At 45.4% G+C, this 19,414-nt stretch overlaps 4 protein-coding genes across 4 annotated transcripts; all 4 read right to left on the bottom strand.

Annotated features, from left to right (window-relative positions):
* Positions 1 to 2,454: 2,454 nt before the first annotated feature.
* On the bottom strand, positions 2,455 to 4,826 carry F5891DRAFT_720379 (uncharacterized protein). The gene is made up of 13 exons (XM_041372952.1): positions 4,602 to 4,826; positions 4,507 to 4,539; positions 4,437 to 4,456; positions 4,370 to 4,384; positions 4,280 to 4,318; positions 4,196 to 4,224; positions 4,124 to 4,137; positions 4,034 to 4,069; positions 3,798 to 3,857; positions 3,605 to 3,739; positions 3,314 to 3,548; positions 3,199 to 3,256; positions 2,455 to 3,143 (listed from the first exon to the last, which is right to left on the bottom strand). Exons 1-13 carry the CDS (start codon positions 4,672 to 4,674, stop codon positions 2,943 to 2,945), a joined length of 948 nt encoding a protein of 315 aa, XP_041230591.1. The 5' UTR covers positions 4,675 to 4,826; the 3' UTR covers positions 2,455 to 2,942.
* A 1,899-nt stretch (positions 4,827 to 6,725) lies between these two features.
* On the bottom strand, positions 6,726 to 7,886 carry F5891DRAFT_1170574 (uncharacterized protein; the record flags this gene model as incomplete). The annotated part of the gene is made up of 5 exons (XM_041365514.1): positions 7,572 to 7,886; positions 7,086 to 7,288; positions 6,972 to 7,029; positions 6,778 to 6,919; positions 6,726 to 6,754 (listed from the first exon to the last, which is right to left on the bottom strand). The coding sequence occupies exons 1-5, from the start codon at positions 7,650 to 7,652 to the stop codon at positions 6,726 to 6,728; spliced, it is 513 nt and encodes a 170-aa protein (XP_041230590.1). The 5' UTR covers positions 7,653 to 7,886.
* Positions 7,887 to 10,541: 2,655 nt separating this feature from the next.
* Positions 10,542 to 12,268, bottom strand: F5891DRAFT_1275379 (uncharacterized protein; the record flags this gene model as incomplete). Its single annotated transcript, XM_041370203.1, has 13 exons — positions 12,196 to 12,268; positions 12,112 to 12,133; positions 12,031 to 12,050; positions 11,964 to 11,978; positions 11,872 to 11,910; positions 11,788 to 11,816; positions 11,716 to 11,729; positions 11,625 to 11,660; positions 11,390 to 11,449; positions 11,197 to 11,331; positions 10,907 to 11,138; positions 10,794 to 10,851; positions 10,542 to 10,742 (listed from the first exon to the last, which is right to left on the bottom strand). Exons 5-13 carry the CDS (start codon positions 11,890 to 11,892, stop codon positions 10,542 to 10,544), a joined length of 786 nt encoding a protein of 261 aa, XP_041230589.1. The 5' UTR covers positions 11,893 to 11,910; positions 11,964 to 11,978; positions 12,031 to 12,050; positions 12,112 to 12,133; positions 12,196 to 12,268.
* A 3,657-nt stretch (positions 12,269 to 15,925) lies between these two features.
* Positions 15,926 to 16,228, bottom strand: F5891DRAFT_976586 (uncharacterized protein; the record flags this gene model as incomplete). Its single annotated transcript, XM_041376628.1, has 1 exon — positions 15,926 to 16,228. One exon carries the CDS (start codon positions 16,226 to 16,228, stop codon positions 15,926 to 15,928), a length of 303 nt encoding a protein of 100 aa, XP_041230588.1.
* Positions 16,229 to 19,414: the final 3,186 nt, after the last annotated feature.

The following is a 19,414-nucleotide window of genomic DNA, read 5'->3' as shown; positions in this document are numbered from 1 at the left end:
AATGGGTGTGGGTGAGAGGCGAACTTGGTGGATGTATGACGATGGCATTCGTGCTAGTTATACCACCGTCCGGTCCTTAGATCAGCGAAATGAGATCGGGAGAGGATGACCGTTCCCGCTTTGATTGGTCGAAGCGGATATTGTTGCATGAGGAAAGATAAATTAATCCAGGGGATCATAGTAGATGTTGGTCGTAAAACATCTGAACGAGCGAAACACTTGAACTCCGCAAAAGATCGAACAACATCAAGAACTGTTCGTGATCTTGTCGCCTTGTGTCCGATGCTATTCTCGAAATGATTTTGCTACACGTGCATCAGTTCATTAATGCAACCAAGTACTACATCTGTTTGATACATACTGATCACGGTGCGACCATCGGAAAGCCTGGCATCTCATCTCTATTCGCCTCTCTTGCACAAGCCCGGGGAGCATAACAGCTCATCCAAGGTCACTCAGCAAATGGATATTGCGTCGGCAAGACACCGGAACAGAAAAATCAGCCGTCAAATCGCACGAAGAAGCAAATTCGCACCCTACTCCGGCTACCAATACCTCCCCAGTGAGCATAGGTCTCGATGTCTCATCTCAACCTTAGGTCTGTCGCTTCATGCGCACCCTCTCGCTCTCTGCCTCGACAATTGGGTTACCGTATCATTTGGATGTCAGAATTGGTGAGCTCAGAATGTTTGATTTGTATCGTGGAGTCGGTGCGGTGGCACTGCGTTTCACCAGAGATGTGAGATTCTGTGATTGATGTATCATGAAGATACAACATCACCCCTATATCGAAAGAGCGCTGAGAGAGAAGATGAGAGAAAACGGTGCTCAGATGCACAATGGCTGAAGGCGATAACATTCTGTTGGCACACCATCAGAAAGTTGGTGATTTGAAGAAGTTGAGGGAATAACTCACCGGGTCCTACAGCTACCAATGCACATCAACGCTTATTCCAATAAAAACCGATCCAAAATGTGCCACATTGAATCCATCATGCATTTGATGCCATTCTGGTGACTCACACATTCGTAGGGTAGCCTGAGTGGGAATGTGGATTGGAACGCCGTCTATATTTCGCATGAACCAGCTACTACAACGACGCCCGGGACTGCACCGACATCTCAGAACTCCGACTGACGATCAGGATTGGAGACTTGAGAATTCATGTGGCGTTAGAGCCCTTGCATGCCAACCGATTATACAAAGCCGGTTCTATATATAAGGGTTTGCTTGGCGAAAAATAAGTGAAAACAGATGGGATGCTCACCGTGGACGTAGATTTGCTGTGAACAAGCTGTATGATTTCATCAGATGGTCTTTGTGAGATTTTTAAAAAGTGTGATGCCAGTACGTACTTCAATTTGGAACACTGGGGATGCTGGCGTACCCAGTCGCGGACTTTGAGAATGTCAAACTAGTGGTACATCTGAATTATGACGCTAAAGCGGGTATGGGCATTTGGGAACAAGAATATATCAGACGAGCAGCCTCAGCGCGAACTAGAAAGTCTAGACTCCAGTCTGATCGATCTTGACAAGCAAGCACGGTATTTGAAATTTGCAGCCTGTTCACGCGCGTATCTAAAGTCTAATTGTGACGTGCTTTGTTTTGAAATGTTTTATCACTCTCGGCTTCCAAGCATCCGTCTTCGACTTGCAATTGTCGGACTCGACTTTCACCAACACCACCTACTCAATCCTCCGCAACCAGTCCTATCGCTTTCAAAGCCTACCTATAGCACTCACCAACCTGGTGGCTTGTTCGTGCTAGTCACGCTCCAACGTGCTCAGAGCGACTCGTGTCATTTTGTTTGAACTATTCTATCACTTGTGCGTACTGAAATTCTCGTCCAGTCTATTCTTATAACAATTTGCAATACAGCACACTTCAAATTTCTTCGAATATTCCCTTCCTCTCAAATCTCCCGGTGTCACCACAACTTATAATATGTTCTCGCACGCACGTTCCAAAGCCTAAATCAACCTAACGTCGAATCTCGATGATGAATCAATGTCATTTTGGCCGCATACCAGCTACGTCGAAAAATTCACCTCGATCTCACTATCACGTCCACAGCCTGACCTTGCAAGCAGCAGATACTTGGCTCCTGCACTATTGCTGGTGCTGGCGCCCGCATATCCATTCCTAGGTGCGTCCCTTGTCGCCGTTTTGAGCCACGTCAACAAGTTGTTTCATGTCCGGTTAGCACCCTGGATTCCTTTAAATTCCCCTGACTCCACAGAGGCGCCGGGTCTCAGCTGAAGGATCACGGCCTCCATATCACAGTGCTCAATAGGGTACATGTATCCCCCAGTAGTGCTTCAGCAATAACCTCAAACACGTTTACATTTGTATCCGTATGTCTACCTTGGCGAACGAACGTGAAAGGCAAGCTCCTCCACAAGCATTATCAAACTTGGCCTCTCCAAAACTCATCAAGTATGCCTTGCATCATTAAGCTACGCATGCATGAACGTGCTTCGCGCACCTTGTGATCACCTTGAATGGATCATCTGTAGGCCACTTGTCGTGAGTCAGCTGAAAACAAGGTAGCAGTTCATAGGACATCGCATGAGGCACGAAGACGAATCGAGTATGGATTGCTAAGGAATTGAAGCAGTGCGCTGTCCTTCGACTTTTCTCTCGCGCGCTGCCTAAGCAATCATATGAATGATTGTCGTTGCATAGAGAGAAAAAAGGACCAGTGGTTGGTGCAAGCGGGCAGCTAGTGCCAGTAGAGATATTTATCTATTTAAACATTCTCAACACGTATAACAAATCACTCGACTAAATACTACAACGAAAACTTTGTATGTCTCCTTGAAACTTACTTCGGAATACCCAATAACTTTGATCAATACCTTCAAGAAAGTGGTAATAAATAAAAGCAAATTTCCCTGCTCTTTGGAGGGCACCAGACAACCGTTAACTCCACCGAGTATCACACACCACTACCAGTCGATATTTGCACGCGCTCCTGGAAAGCAATTGAGGTCATACCAGTTGCTGCATTGGAATCGGCAACGAGCTTGGCGTGGTATTCCCGAACACCAAGGATCAGGCGCGGTCCCAGCACAAACGTCTGCACAATATCCAAGATCTGAATCACCCCAGAAATAATCTGAGGGGTCAGGGAATAGCTCTGTAGAAACGATAAATTGTGGTAGGGTGCATAGGCAAGTGAAAGATTGACATACCGCAAAGAATGTTGGATAAAAATTAACAATGAGATGGAGACAAGAAACAGCAACAAAGCTACCACGTCCGACACGTCAGTGGGAAAAAGGAGCAATAATTATACTATGAGCTTACCTCATAAAGTAAACTGCGTGAGTTTTCATCAACACTGTGAAACAGTCCCCGATAATCCCTCCTGCCGAATGTTGTCGCAGTTCACGGAAGTGTCTTACCACAATCCAGACTGCGAGACATAGCACGAGGACCTCCCATACAGTGCTGAGAATCCAAGCCACAGATATAAGAAGTAGGATATCTTCCCGTGCATAGTTAATCTGACACTGATAAGTGCCAGAGAGAATGAGTTCCTCTGGTAACCATCAATGAGCCCAATGCACGTTTATTTTCATTCACAATTAAACGCACCCCCTGAAGCATGCATCGTTGACATTATATTGACCACTGCATCGAAAGCGTTGATAGCCAGGAAGGTGACAACGAGAAATATCAGGATATTTCTGGATCCTTGATACATGGCATGCAACCGAGCGATGATGATGACTTGCACCATGTTTCAGTCTAGTCAATATCACTGAGGTTTCGCAAGTGCAAAGCTCACCCCACAGCATCGCAAATACCACAACACCAATCCAATTACATACAGTGTACATAATCCAGCCTGACGAATCCGGTCAGTGTCGGCCTCGGGTAGCACACTCCAAACAGACTCACATCTGTGGCAGTATAGCACGGCAGTCATTAGTGAACCAAGAATTTAGCAAAGAACCACACCCACTGCTACAGGGCACCACAGTTAATTAGAGGGGAATAGTAATAGACATCTGTGCAGAAGACTCACTGTATCTGTCAGCGAGATGGTCGGAGTATTGCCTGAAAGCCGTTGCTCAGAAGAAGCAAAGACAGTGAATGTACTAAGGGACATACCCACAATGGTCATGCTGGTTATGAGAGATAGACGATTAGCGCAACACCGATTGTGTAGCCATCTGAACATACACAGCAGATAAGATTCCAAGGTAACGCGCCTAGGATACTTTCAAGTCAGTACAGCATAGCAACTGCGACAAACAAGCTACATACGCCGAGATACATAGCTGTCATGACGGACCATCGTTGTCGCTGGAATCAAGTGTATTTTTATGTGTTCCTCTGACACCAGACTCTACTCACCCAGATCAATTCCACCTATAAAGGCGTTCTCAGCGAGATGGCCGCTCCGGTCATACCATCAACATACCTCTTGTCCAAATGTGAGTGCTGAAAATAATCGTAAGACGTCAGCAGTCTTATAATATTATCAGGCTCACCCCAATCATACATCACTGCAACAAAGGCGGCGACTGCGAAACCACAGCCAAGGTTAGATTGACTCAGCTTCAACATCCCACTGCTCTCCACGAACCTACAAAATAGCTGTCCAAACGATATGTATTGATGGCCGGCCACCAACTGGGATCATTTGAGACTACAATCATATTGGTAGAGAATGGGTGTGGATGAGAGGCAAACTTTGTAGACGTATGTCAATAACATTCGCAGTATCATATATGTATACCGCTATCCAGTGCGAAATGAGATTAAGGGGTTAAATCTGTGCAATCCACGTAGATGAGGCAGTTGCATGATCACCGGGCTGTCGTATCATAAGGATGCTAATCCTAGTGCAGAATCTTCAATTTGCAACGTGGATGTGAAAGTCGACGAGCGGTAATTACAGCAATTTGCAAAATGGTTTGCACTATCAGACGCGAGGCAAAGACCAGAAATTAAAATACTTCGCACCAAATATGGCAATTGAGAACACTAGGGCGAATGGAACGTGGAGGACGACTGATGCTCATAGAGGTTGATAGCAGCAAGTTTCACGTCGCGACTGATCTTGCGGAAGTTCCGGGCACATCAACTTGTTAACATATACTATTTGGAGACGACCCGAAGAAAGGCAAACACACCTATTACACGTGTACTAGCGAAGAACGTTGATCGAGTTTAATTTTCTTTGTACAAGTCTAATTGGTCGATATGATCGTGCGGGCCTATTACCGGGCCAGTCCCTTTGTCCTTGTGACATGCGCTCGACGACTTATCGCTTAGCTAATGACTGGATCTGGAGCGTATCATATGGTGCGGAACGCGGAATCATATCACTGAAAATTTCAGCTAACAACGTTCCAAGTGAAATGAAGCTCAAGCGCTCAAGCTTCATTATAGGTGGGAAAAGAACAATATAATACCTTCACATAATGTGTCCGGCTTTGGTTCGTGTTTTGTCTTCTTCTTCTTCTTCTTCTTCTTCTGCATACTCATCGTCTGGGTAATCCACGACACCCATCATAATCACTCCAAGCATCGGAGCCCACCAATTAAAACATGGTCAACGTTACAGATGCTGACCGGATTATCGTTGATAACGGGAACGAGGACGCCCTACGACCGCTCCGAATTGATGACCGAAGCGGCCTCACCCCATTTTTTACAGGCCCGGAAAAGATACCATAGTGTCAGGTATTCATGACATCCCCTTCTTCAAGTAATGCCTCAAATCTCCAAGAGTATCACCACGAACTATAACATTCTCGTACGCACGTTCTAAATCTGCAATCCTAGATCAATCTAACGTCGATGACATCTTAGCTGCATACTAGCTACATCGAAAGATTCACATCTCCTGGCTCGACCTTGCTATCATGCATGTCCATTCCTGGGTCTCGTCAGCGTTTTGAACCATGTCAGCAGGCAATTTTATATTTCACATGCGATCCCCGGACATTGGCACTGGGTTCCTTCAAATTCCTCACTCCACGGATGCGCTGGGTCTCAGCTAAAGAATCCTTTATATCACAAATGTGCAACGCGGTACTTGTATCCCCAAGTGGTACTTCAGCAACAATCTTAAACACATCTGTATCCGTATCCGTATTTCCACCCATCCAACAAAAGTGAAAGTCAAAGCTCCTCCGCAAGCATTAACCAACTTCAGCCTCCTCAAGACTCACCAAGTGTGCCTCGCATCATCGAGCTGCGCATGCACAAACGTGCTTCACGCACCTTGTAATCACCTTAAATGGATCGTTGCATCATCTGTAAGCCAGTTGGCGTGAGTCAGGTGAGAAAACAAGGACGGGACATTGAATGAGGCGAGAAGATGAATCGAATATGGATTGCTAAGGAATCAAAGTTGTGCGCTGTCCCTAAGCTGTCCCTCGACTTTCCTCTCGCGTGCTGCCTGAGCAATCATATGAATGGTTGTCATCGCACGAGGAAAATAAGAACCAGTGGTTGGTGCAAGTGCGAGTGAACAGCCAGTGCCAATAGAGATATTCATCGATTTAAACATTACCAGCACATATAGCGAATCACTTGACTTAATAATATTAATGCAACGAAAACTTTGTATGTCTCCTTGAAATCTACATCAGAACACCAGATAACTTAGATCAATACCTTCAAGAAAGTGTGAATGAATAGGAACGAAATCCCCTGCTCCTTGCAGAGCACTAGAAAACTGTTAACTTCACCTCAAACATCACTGCCAGTCGATATATGCACTCGTTCCTGGAAAACGATTGAGGTCATACCAGTTGCTGCGTCAGAATCGGCCACAAGCTTAGCGTGGTATTTCCAAACACCAAGGATCAGGCATGGTCCCGGCACAGACATCTGCACGACCTCCAAAATCTGAAGAAGCTCAGAGATAATACTAGCGTCCAGGAAATTGTCCTATAGAAATGATAAATTGTGGTAGCATGCACAGGCAAGGGAAATGACATACTATGAATGATTTTGGAGGGAAATCAAGAACGAGATGGAAGTAAGAAACGGCAACAAAGCTACCTCATCCGACCCTTCAGTGGTAAGAAGAACAATAATCACAATATGAACTTACCTCGCAAAGTAAACCACGTGAGTTTTCATCAACACCATGAAACAGTCCTCGATAATCCCTCCTGCCGAATGTTGTCGCAGTTCACGGAAGTGTTTTACCGCAATCCAGACGGCGAGACATAGTGCGAGGACCTCCCACACAGTAACGAGTATCCAATTAATGGAGGCCAGAAGTGGGATATTATGCGGATCGTCTAACTGACGCTGACAAGTGCCGGAGAGAATGAGCTCAGGATGTCATCAGTAAGTCAATGGGTCTAAGTAGAAATTGCCGCAGAAAACGGAAGACGTCGATCAAGATTCGAGTGCTTCGTTATTGCATCATGTGGCCGGTGAGCTCTTAGAGCATTCGTCCAGCACGTCCAAAATAGTGAGATCGATACGAAGCAAACGAGCTCGTGTCCTACCTGGGCTATCGAAACCTCCCTGCAAGCACATATCTCAATGTCTCATCTCGTCCTCAGGCCATCTGTCACTTCATGCGCACCCTCGTATCATCTGGATGCCGAAATGGTGAGCCCAGAATATTGTATTTGGATCGTGGAGTTGGTGCGGTGGTAAGAGGCATTAGGTTTTACCAGAGACGTCCTAGTCGAGATTCGGTGATTGATGTGAGATGAAGATACAATATCATCCCTAAGAGAGCGTTGAGAGACGAAATGAGAGAAAAAGATGCTTGAATGCACAATGGTTGAAGGCGGCTCACCGTGTCACATAGCTGCCATCGCACACCATCAACCCTTATTCCGATGAAAAACAATCCAAAACGTGCCACACTGAATCCACCATGCAGTTGATGCCCATTCGTCACGACTGACGCTTTTGCAGGGTAGCCTAAATGAAAATGTGGATTAGAACGCTGTCCATATTCGCATGAACCAGCTACCATAACGATGCCCGAGAGTACACCGACATCTCAGAACTCCGACTGTTGAACGATCAAGATCCGAGAACGCAGATAATGCGTGGCAAGAGGATCTCAGGATGCACAGGTTGTGCAGAGGGGTGATGCAGTTCGGCGGGGAGGTAGATAGTGGACATCCTGTTTCGGGGAGCGTACAGGATGATAAATTGATGCAAATACAGTGGAGCACTGGGAGAAAACAAAGTCTGACGCACCGCAGGAAGCTCGACTTTTGCTCTGACGCTCATTGTGTAGTTGATGGCAAATTGATGCCCATGTAATTGAAATGAATATCAGCGGCGTCTCTGCCTGGCCTCCTTCCTCTGAGGACTTGAGTCTGGGAGCGTAGCAAATGCGGGAATATGGTAAGGGCCTAGGGCGACTGATGAAAACTGATGCAAACTTAACGTACCACGTCGCTACTAGATTCGTCATGCATCCCGCAGTGGACGTTTTGAATGGGTGGAAGGAGCGGTATAGCCCAAGAAAGTGCTTGCTTACAATATAATCACATGAACGGGTACGATTGGGAGTCCTCCTTTATATCACTGTCAATGTTTTGTATTTGGGAAACGAAACAAGAGAAATGGCACAACTTACTTCTCTGGAGTCCGGACGGTCAACGTTGAAGTACACGCCTCAACGCAAGTTCGCCTTCCTCCGAGTCCTACATCGCAAGTCCTCTGTCCAGGGATCATCGATCATCGATCAGTCGCCGAGTGATTACTAGAGTCAGACTCCAGTCCAGATCGATAGAAAGCTTGACAGGCGAAGCACGGAGTTTGAAATTGCAGCCTTGCCACCAAGTTCTGATCGACGTGCTCAGATTGTCTCTGTTACTTTGTTTGAGATATTTTATCACTTCGAATTCTGCGTGCCTGAGATCGTATGAATGGTATGTGTTTGCCTCCCATGCATGCAATCTTCTCATCACTTAATTCACAATGCAGCACACTTCAAAGACCACGGAAGTGACTCCCTTCTTCGATACCCTCAAATCTCTTAGAGTACCACTATGACCTGGAGCACTCCCGCACGCACTTTCCAAATACCTCGCAAAGTAAACCACGTGAGTTTCCATCAAACACTACGAAACAGTCCCTTATAATCCCTCCTGCCGAATGTTGTCGCAGTTCTTGGATGTGCTTTATCGCAATCCAGACTGCGGGACATAGCGCGATGACCTGCCAGAAGATGGTGAGCAGGACTTTTAATTTGCGCTGTTTGACGTACAGCTTGGTTGTAGATATTTTGCGCATCAGTGCAAGCCGCAACTCTGGTTATTCATAAACGCATAGAAAAATGTGAGCTTCCGCGCATCCTCGACTTGTAATTTTCAGCCTCGAAACCACCTACTCAGTCCTCCGAAACCACTTCTGTTACTTTCAAAACCTACCTATAGCGCCCACCGACCTGGTGGCTTGTTCGTGCTAGTTACGCTCCAACTGTTCTGCTCAGAACGACTTTGTCACTTTGTTTAAAACATTTTATCACTTGTGCGTGCATGAATTCTCGTCTACATCTATTCTCATAACAAAATACAGCGCACTTCAAATGTCTCCGAAGATTACCTTCTTAAAGTAATGCCCTCAGTATCACTACTTCTCAATTGCACACCCGTTCCAAATTCGAAATACTCAATCAATCTAACGTAGACAACATCTTGGACACATACCGGCTACATCGAGAGATTCGCCTCGACCTCGCTATCACGTCCGCAGCCTGACCTTAAGCAGCAGATGCTCGAATCCCGCCCTACCAGCATGTCCGTTCCTGGGTGCGTCGCTTGTCGCTGTTTCGAACCACGCCAACAAGCTGTTTTATGTTTCGTGTCCAGTTAGCACCCTGGATCCCTTCAAATTCTCCCGACTCCACAGAGGCGCTGGGTCTCAGCTGAAGGATCACGGCCCTCATATCACAAATACAGTACTTGTATCCCCACGTAGTGCTTCAGCAACAGTCCTAGACACATTTATATTTATATCTGTATCTCATCTAACGAAAGTGAAAAGCAAAGCTCCTCTGCAAGCATTAACCAGTCAAGTATGCCTCGCATCATTAAGCTACGCATGCATGAACGTGCTTCGCACACCTTATGATCACCTTGAATGGATCATCATCTGTGAGTCAGTTGGCGTGAGTCAGGTGAGAAAACAAGGGTGGGACATTGAATGAGACGGAAAAATGAATCGAATACGAATTACTGAGGAACTGAAGCAGTGCGCTGTCACTCGATTTTCCTCTCGCACGCTGCCTGAGCAATCATATGAATTGTTTTCATCGCAAAGAGAAAATAAGGTCCGGTGGTTGGTGCAAGTGTGTGCGGGGAGCTAGTACAGATATTCAGGATATTGACTTAAATATTGTCAGTACGTAGTATGTGTAGCAAATCACTTGACAAAATAATACAACGAGAAACTTTGCATGTCTCCTTGAAATCTACTTTGGAACACCAAATAACTTCGATCAATACTTTCAAGAAAGTGAGATTAAATAAAAGGAAATTCCCCTGCTCTTTGGAGGGCACTAGACAACCGTTAACTCCACCGAGTATCACACACCACTGCCAGTTGATATTTCCACGCGCTCCTGGAAAGCGACTGAGGTCATACCAGTTGCTACGTCAGAATCGGCCACGAGCTTAGCATGATATTCTCGAACACCAAGGATCAGGCGCGGTCCCAACACAAACATCTGCACGACTTCAAAAATCTGAACACACCCATAAATAATCTGAGCATCCAGGGAATCGGCCTATAGAAACGATAAATTGTGGTAACGTAGGCAAGTGAAAGATTGACATACCGTCCAGAATCTTGGATAGAAATCAAGAATGAGATGGAGACAAGAAACAGCAACAAGGCTAGCACGACCGACCCTTCAGTGGAAAGAAGGAACAATGATCACAATGAGCTTACCTCGCGAAGTAAACCACGTGAGTTTTCATCAACACCGTGAAACAGTCCTCGATAATCCCTCCTGCCGAATGTTGTTGCAATTCACGAAAGTGTTTTACCACAATCCAGACTGCGAGACATAGCGTGATGCCCTCCCACACGGTGGTGAGTATCCAAGCAATGGAAATTATAAATTTGATATCTTTCGCATAGTTAATCTGGCACTGATAAGTGCCGGAGAGAATGAGTTCTTCTGGTATCAAATTCAATGAGTCTCATGCAGGTTTATTGTCATTCACAATTAAACACACCCCCTGAAGAATTCATCGTAATCATTATGAGGGCCACTGCATCGAAAGTGTTGATAGCCAGAAAGGTGACAGTAAGAAATATCTGGGTCTTTCTGGATCCTTGATACATCGCATGCAACCGAGCGATGATGATGACTTGCGGCATGTTTCAGTCAAGTCAATATTACTGAGGTCTCGCAAGTGCAAAGCTCACCCCACAGCATCGCAAATATCACAATATTAGTCCAATTCCATACGGTGTACATAATCCAGCCTGACGAATCCGGTCAGTGATCGGCCTCAGGTAGCACACTCTCCAAACAGACTCACATCTGTGGTAGTATAGTGTGGCAGTCATTAGTGAACTAAGAAGTTAGCAAAGAACCACACCCACTGCTACAGGGCACCACGGTTAATTGGACGGAATAACAAGTATCTGTGCAGAAGACTCACTGTATCTGTCAGCCAGATGGTCGGAATACTGCCTGAATGCTGCTAGTCAGAAGAAGTGCAGACAGCGAATGTACTAAGGAGACGTACTCAGCACGTGCAGGCTGATTGTGAGAGATAAACGATTAGCACAACACCAATCATGTAGCCTTCTCAACATACACAGCAAATAAGATTCCAAGGTAACGCGCCTAAGATACTTTCAAGTTAGCACAGCATGGCAACCGAGACGATCAAGCCACATACACCGAGATACATAACCGTCATTAAGGACCATCGTTGTCTCTGGAATCAAGTGTATTTTTACGTGTGTTTCTCTGACACCAGATTCTACTCACCCATACCAATTCCACCTATCAAGCCTTTCTCAGCAAGATGGCTGCTCCGGTCATACCATCGACATACCTCTTGTCCAAATGTGAGCGCTGAAAATAATCGTAAGATGTCAGCAGTCTTTTAATGTTATCATGCTCACCCCAATCATACATCACTGCAACAAAGGCGGCGACTGCAAAATAAAAGCCAAGGTTAGATTGTGTCAGCTTCAACATTCGACTGCTCTCCACAAACCTACAAAATAGCTTTGAACACGAGATGCATTGATAGTCGGCCACCAAGTGGGATCATTTGAGGCATAGGTCATATTGGTAGAGAATAGGTGTGGGTGAGAGGCGAACTTGGTGGACGTAAGACGATGGCGTTCGTGCTAGTTATACCACCATCCGGTATGTAGATCAGCGAAATTTTGAGATCGGGAGATGATGACCGTTCCTGTTTTGATTGGTCAAAATGCATATTTATTTGCATGAGGAAGGATAAATCAATCCAGGGGATCATAGTAGATGTTGGTCGTAAAACATTTGAACAACCGAAACGCTTGAACTCCGCAAAAGATCGAACAACATCAAGAGCTGTTCATGATCTTGTTGCCTTGTTTCCGATGCTATCCTCGAGGTGTTTTTCCTACACGTGCATCAGTTCATTAATGCACCTAAGTATTACTCATCTGTTTGATACATACTGATCATGGTGCGACCATCGGGAAGCCTGACATCGCATCTCTCTTCGCCTCGCCAGCACAGGCCCGGGGAGTATAACAGCTCATCGAAGGTCACTCAGCAAATGCACATTGCGTCGGCATGACACTGGACTAGAAAACTCAGCCGTCAAATCGCACAAAGCAAATTCGCATCCTACTCTAGCTATCAATACCTCCCAGCGCGCATACGTCTCAATGTCCCATCTCACCCTTAGGTCATCTGTTGCTTCATGAGCACTGTCTCACTCTCTGCCTCAAAAATTGAGTTACCGTATCATCTGGACACCAGAAATTGTGAGCCCAGAATGTTTGATTTGTATCCTGGAGTTGGTGCGGACCGTGCGGTGGTAGGAGGTTTCACCAGAGATGCGAGATTCCGTGATTGATGTATGATGAAGATACAACAACACCTCTATATCAAGAGAGCGTTGAGAGAGGAGATAAGAGAAAATGATGCTTAGATGCACAATGGCTGAAGGCGATAACATTCCGTTGGCACACCATCAGAAAGTTGAAGATGTGAAGAAGTTGAGGGAATAACTCACCGGGTCATACAGCTACCAATCCACACCATCAACGCTCATTCAAATGAAAACCGATCCAAACCGTGCCATACTGAATCCATCATGCAGTTGATGCCCTTCTGTTGACTCGCACATTTGTAGGGTAGCCTGAGTGGGAATGTGGATTGGAACGCTGTCTATATTTCGCATGAACCAGCTACTATAACGACGCCCGAGACTGCACCGACACCTCAGAACTCCGACTGACGATCAAGATTTGAGAATTCATGTGGCGTTAGAGCCCTTGCATGCTAACCGATTATACAAAGCAGGTTCTATATGGGTTTGCTTGACGAAAGATAATTGAAAAAAGAAGGGATGCTCACCGTGGATGTAGACTTGCTGTGAACAAGCTGTATGATTTCATCAGGTGGTCTCTGTGAGATTTTTAAAAGGTATGATGCCAGTACGTACTTAAATTTGGAGCACTGGGGATGCTGGCGTACCCGGTCGCGGACCGTGCGAATGTCAAACTAGTGGTATAGCTGGTTTATGATGCTAAAGCGGGCATGGGCATTTGGGACCAATCAGACAAGCGGCCTGAGCGCGAACTAGAGAGTCTAGACTCCAGTCTGATCGATTTTGACAAGCTTGACAGGACGGTATTTGAAATTTGCAGCCTGTCCACGCGTTCTAAAGTCTACACTCATTTCCGAAAGTCTTGACTCTTGACTCACATCAGGGAAAACCTCCCACGGGAATTTTGAAAATGTGACAACAATTCTCGAGAATTATGGCAAACTTTCATCAAATTTTTGTAAAAGCTTGTAAATAGTTGATAAATAGTCACATCCATAACGCAGTCAGTGAATGCACTGAAAAAGATATCTACAGGGCTCTAGTTGAACCTGCCATGAGATATGTAACTAATTACTAGTATATCAAAAATGTAGAGTTCATGCAATGCAGAACAGGGACATATTTAAACAGGTGGGAGGGAGAATTCGGAGGTGTCTGCTGCTGGCTACATAGAGCTCGCTCGAAGGGCCTTAGCCTCAGCGACAACAAGTAAATTGAGAAATTGAAAATCGAACCACCAATGATTTAATTACTAATCACAGGGCTCCCACGGTTGATTTCAATGAACTCATTCAAATATTCATGTTTCACTCTGCAACTTACATGAGCCGCGGCAACCACTTGCACACCCTGTCACGTCGTTTTCTTTATGTTTTCATTCTCCCTTACGGTTACTGTTGGGGACTCTAGGTGAGAGGCATCACCACCACAGAGCTAAGTCTCGCTCCGAGTGGGCGTCTGAATTCTGTTGTCGCATTCATCTGTGCGTGGTCATTCAAACCAGGTGTCTATGTAGGATTCCTTTTTTTCTCTTCTTTTTGGCGGTCCAACCGGCCTTCCTGATCTCTCCCAGCTACAGGCTCAATTTGGAGCATACACATAGCTCAAAACTGCATTCTGAGGGTGAGTCATGTAGTTGAATCCTGGTTTCACAGCGACCCGCTCATGCTCACTGTCAGAATCGCAAATTCCCTACTCGAGCCGCAGCTCAGGCCAGAGCCGGGCCACTGCATTCTGAGGCGTGCAGGTGAGTCATGTGGTTGATTCCTGGTTCCTCCCTACCCGCCTCCCCGTGGTCCATGGCTCTAGTGTGACGACTGAGCAGGACGAACATCCCATGGTCTTGGGCCTCACTGCTAGCCCTATGTTCGGTGGCAATCCTACTGCAGCCTTCTGGTATGGTGCTCGGATTGGAGACTATGAATATTATTGACACGCTTCCAGGAAGTTGGAAGCCAACCTCGACTGCGTTATTCATAGTCCTCGAGCCAATCGGGATGAGCTCTTGACTCATGTCCACTGTCCGATCTTCCGACACGTGTGCTACGATACACCGCAATACTCTGATCATAACTATACTTCTAAAAATTTATCAGCAGTCGATGCCATTATTGCTACTATGAACATCGGATCCCGAATTCCATGGTCTCAGCTGTGGTTACTGTGGTGCATCTTTTTCTAACTGTTCAAGCACTATCTCACTGTGTTCTACCAGATTTTTTCTTCCCTACTTGATCTGAAGTTGGTTGACTTTGCATCTGCTGAGTTGAAAGCAGCATTTGCGCAAATCGATTTCGATGGGATGAGTAGGGCATTCCTGATAGCACAGGGACTTTGCGTTACACGTTTTGTCTCATTTCCTCATTTTCATATCTTGTGATTTGCGATATTCTAGTATTTAATCACATTATAATCATTTTGTTGTATTCGTGTGGATTTTCATAAATTTTCACCCATCCGTAGAGGGACTTGGAATATTTTAATGTATTTTCAGAAAGTCAGAAAATTTCAGAAAATTTTACAAAATCTTTGCGGGAGGTTTTCCCTGATGCACGTGTTTGTGGCGGTTCAAAAATAGTGAAAATGCTGAAAATTCATTTAAATCAGTTTCGAGTTTTGTAGGCCTCTGAATGGCTTCAAACACACCATCTTGCACCTATTTCCTACTCAGACTCGCTATGGTCAACCAGAGGATCAGTCCCGACCGAAAAAATGAGGCATTTGGAGGAAGGATGGGAAATCGAGCACATATAGTTGCTCCTGGTGTATTGTCAAAAAGTATAGAGCGGTGGGAGGCAAATTATGATCTACATCGATGTACAGTACATATCCCAATAATGCATACGGTCGGGAAGCTGAAAATGCCATGCATTACCATGAATATGCACGACACTGGATGTCACAGTTTGTGATACCGTGTGACCTTGTTATGACTGCGGTAGATAAGTATGAGCGCCCCAGTAGGAAGAGTCTCAAAATACTTGACAATATCTGATTGATTAGCAGTGGGATGCTCATCAACATAACCATAGACTGTGATCCAATCAGCAAGAGTAAGGTTTTGTCGTAGGTGTTTTGCTGGTGATGGTTGAGCCGACGTTGTAGGGGCATCCTTGGACACTTTCTGCCTCTTGGCAGGCTTAGCAGTTTCCTGAGTAGGTTTATTGATAGCTTTGCGCTTTAACGTGATGGGTTGAGACATTGTAAAGACTTTTGTGATATGTTATCTAGCATATTTCGGTGCTTATATTCACACATAGAACAATGCAACCTCCATCAATAGTGCCCAGACAATGCATATTACCCTCGAAAGTTCATGCATTATTCAGTATGGAGTTTTTAGTGCATAATGGCTGCGCCCACGATGGGACCCTGCCAAAATCAATGCATTATCTAGGATATGCATGACTGGGATGTGCATTATTGGGATATGTACTGTATTAACTCTCACACACCAATCCTGGGTGCGCCCTTGGTTTCCGGATCAATTTAAACTGTTAAGGAGTCTGGACTCTGCATGCTGCTAGCCAGAAACCTGTCACTGCCATTCGAATTGTCGATGTATCCTGTTGCTCACGCTGTCTCCAGTGAAGAAGTGGCTTCGACAGCATCAGAGATCTCCGACATAGTGGGTGGCGCCAATTCCCTGACCAGGACCTTCGTGAACCTTGCAGCTTCCTTGCTGTAAATGTAGGAAATGCTCCAAGCTGGTATAGGCATAGTGGCTGTCTGTAACAATAACATGTAGAGTGGAATAGCTAGTAGCTGTATTTGTTGTATGGAGCTGAATACAATCTAAAAACGCGAACAGTAGTCACTGAATGTGCAAAGAAACGGCGTGGTTATCGCTTTGTGGAAAATCATCGAGTTCGTTCCTGAGAAGACCTAGATGAAAGGGCTTGCCACTTGCTGGCAGCATCCATCCAAAATGTGTAGAATATGCTAAGACTTACCTCCCATCGCTCTATACGCTCTATGCTTTCAAGAACAGCAGCATGTGCTCGATTTCCCATCCTTCCTCCAAATGCCTCATTTTTTCGGTCGGGACTGATCCTCTGGTTGACCATAGCGAGTCTGAGTAGGAAATAGGTGCAAGATGGTGTGTTTGAAGCCATTCAGAGGCCTACAAAACTCGAAACTGATTTAAATGAATTTTCAGCATTTTCACTATTTTTGAACCGCCACAAACACGTGAGTCAAGAGTCAAGACTTTCGGAAATGAGTGTAATTGACGTGTTCCACGCATCCTGTGATCATGTCTTCGACTTGAAATTTTCAGCCTCGACTTTCACCAACACTACCTACTCAGTCCACCTGCAACCACTCCCATCACTTTCAAAGCCTACCTATAGCACTCGCCAACTTGGTGGCTTGTTCGTGCTAGTCATGCTCCAACGTGCTCAGAGCGACTTGTGTCATTTTGTTTCAACTATTCCATCATTTGTGTGTACTGAAATTCTCGTCCAGTCTATTCTTATAGCAATTTGCAATACAGCATATCTCAAATTTCTTCGAATCTTCCCTTCCTCTCAAATCTCCCAGTGTCACCACAACTTATAATATTAATGTTCTCGCACGCACGTTCCAAATTTTAAATCAATCTAACGTCGAATCTCGATGATGAATTGAAGGCATTTTGGCCGCATACTACATCGAAAAATTCACCTCAATCTCACTATCACGTCCACAGCAGATACTTGACTCCTGCACTATTGCTGGTGCTGGCGCCCGCATGTCCATTCCTAGGTGCGTCCCTTGTCGCCGTTTTGAGCCACGTCAACAAGTTGTTGTTTTATGTTTCGTGTCCGGTTAGTACCCTGGATTCCTTCAAATTCCCCTGACTCCCCAGAGGCGCCGGGTCTCAGCTAAAGAATCACGGCCCTCATATCACAATGCTTAATAGGGTACATGTATCACCCAGTAGTGCTTCAGCAACAATCTTAAACACGTTTATATTTGTATCTGTGTATCCACCTTGGCAAACGAAAGTGAAAGGCAAGCTCCTCCACAAGCGTTAATCAATTTCAGCCTCCCCAAAATTCATCAAGTATACCTCGCATCGTTAAGCTACGCATGCATGAACATGCTTGGCGCACCTTGTAATCTCCTTGAATGCGTCATCTGTAGGCTAATTGGTGTGAGTCAGCTGAAAAAAAAACAAGGTAGCAGTTCATAGGACATTGCATGAGGCGAGAAGATGAATCGAGTATGAATTGCTGAGGAACTGAAGCTGTGTGCTGTGCGCTGTCCCTCAACTTTCCTCTCCTGTGCTGCCTGAGCAATCATATCACAGATTATCATCGGACAGAGAAAGAAGGACCAGTGGTTGATGCAAGTTTGCGTGGGCAGCTAGTGCCAGTAGATATATCCATCGATTTGAACATTACCAGCATTTATAGAAAATCACTTGACTAAATAATACGACGAAAAACTGTGTCTCTTTGACATCTACTTCGGAACACCCAATGACTTCAGTCAATCCCTTCAAGAAAGTGGCAATAAATAAAAACAAATTTCCCTGCTCTTTGGAGGGCACCAGACAACCATTAACTCCACTGATTATCACACACCATTACCAGTCGATATTTCCACGCGCTCCTGGAAAGCGATTGAGGTCATACCAGTTGCTGCGTCAGAATCAGCCACGAGCTTAGCATAGTATTCCCGAACACCAAGAATCAGGCGCGGTCCCAACACAAACAGCTGCACGACCTCAATAATCTGAAGAAACCCCAAAATAATCTGAGAGGCCAGGAAATTGCCCTATAGAAACAATAAGCTGTGGTAGCGTGCATGGGCAAGTGAAAGATTCACATACCGCGAAGAATGTTGAAATGAGTTGGAGACAAGAAACAGCAACAAAGCTACCATGTCCGACACGTCAGTGGAAAAAGGAACAATAATCACAATATGAGCTCACCTCGCAAAGTAAACGACGTGAGTTTTGATCAACACCGTGAAACAGTCCTCGATAATCCCTCCTGCCGAATGTTGTCGCAGTTCACGGAAGTGTTTTATCGCAATCCAGACTGCGAGACATAGCACGAGGACCTCCCATACAGTGCTGAGCGTCCAAGCCACAGATTCAAGAAGCGGGTTATCCTCCGCAAAGTCAATCTGGCACTGATAAGTGCCAGAGAGAATGAGTTCCTCTGATATCAATGAGTCTCATGCACGTTTATTTTGATTCACAATTAAACGCACCCCCTGAAGTATGCATCGTTATCATTATGGTAGAGACTGCATCGAAAGTGTTGACAGTCAGGAAGGTGACAGTGAGAAATACCAGGATCTTTCTGGATCCTTGATACATCGCATGCAACCGAGCAATGATGATGACTTGCACCATGTTTCAGTCAAGTCAATATCACTGAGGTTTCGCAAGTGC

This window comes from Suillus fuscotomentosus, assembly GCF_016647785.1.
Source record: "Suillus fuscotomentosus strain FC203 chromosome Unknown F5891scaffold_8, whole genome shotgun sequence".
In the NCBI taxonomy this organism is placed as follows: Eukaryota; Fungi; Basidiomycota; class Agaricomycetes; order Boletales; family Suillaceae; genus Suillus; species Suillus fuscotomentosus.
Note: the sequence above shows the minus strand (reverse complement) of the source record. Positions and strands in the feature narration are given on the sequence as shown.

What these genes read in the sequence shown, in the direction of transcription:
- F5891DRAFT_720379 (XM_041372952.1), bottom strand. Translation starts at nt 4,674, where the DNA reads ATGATTGTAGTCTCAAATGATCCCAGTTGGTGGCCGGCCATCAATACA. An exon ending in TTTGGACAGCTATTTTGTAG is followed by an intron (nt 4,540 to 4,601) that starts GTTCGTGGAGAG and finishes GTGGTTTCGCAG; the next exon opens with TCGCCGCCTTTGTTGCAGTG. An exon ending in CTCGCTGACAGATACAGTGA is followed by an intron (nt 3,858 to 4,033) that starts GTCTTCTGCACA and finishes CGGATTCGTCAG; the next exon opens with GCTGGATTATGTACACTGTA.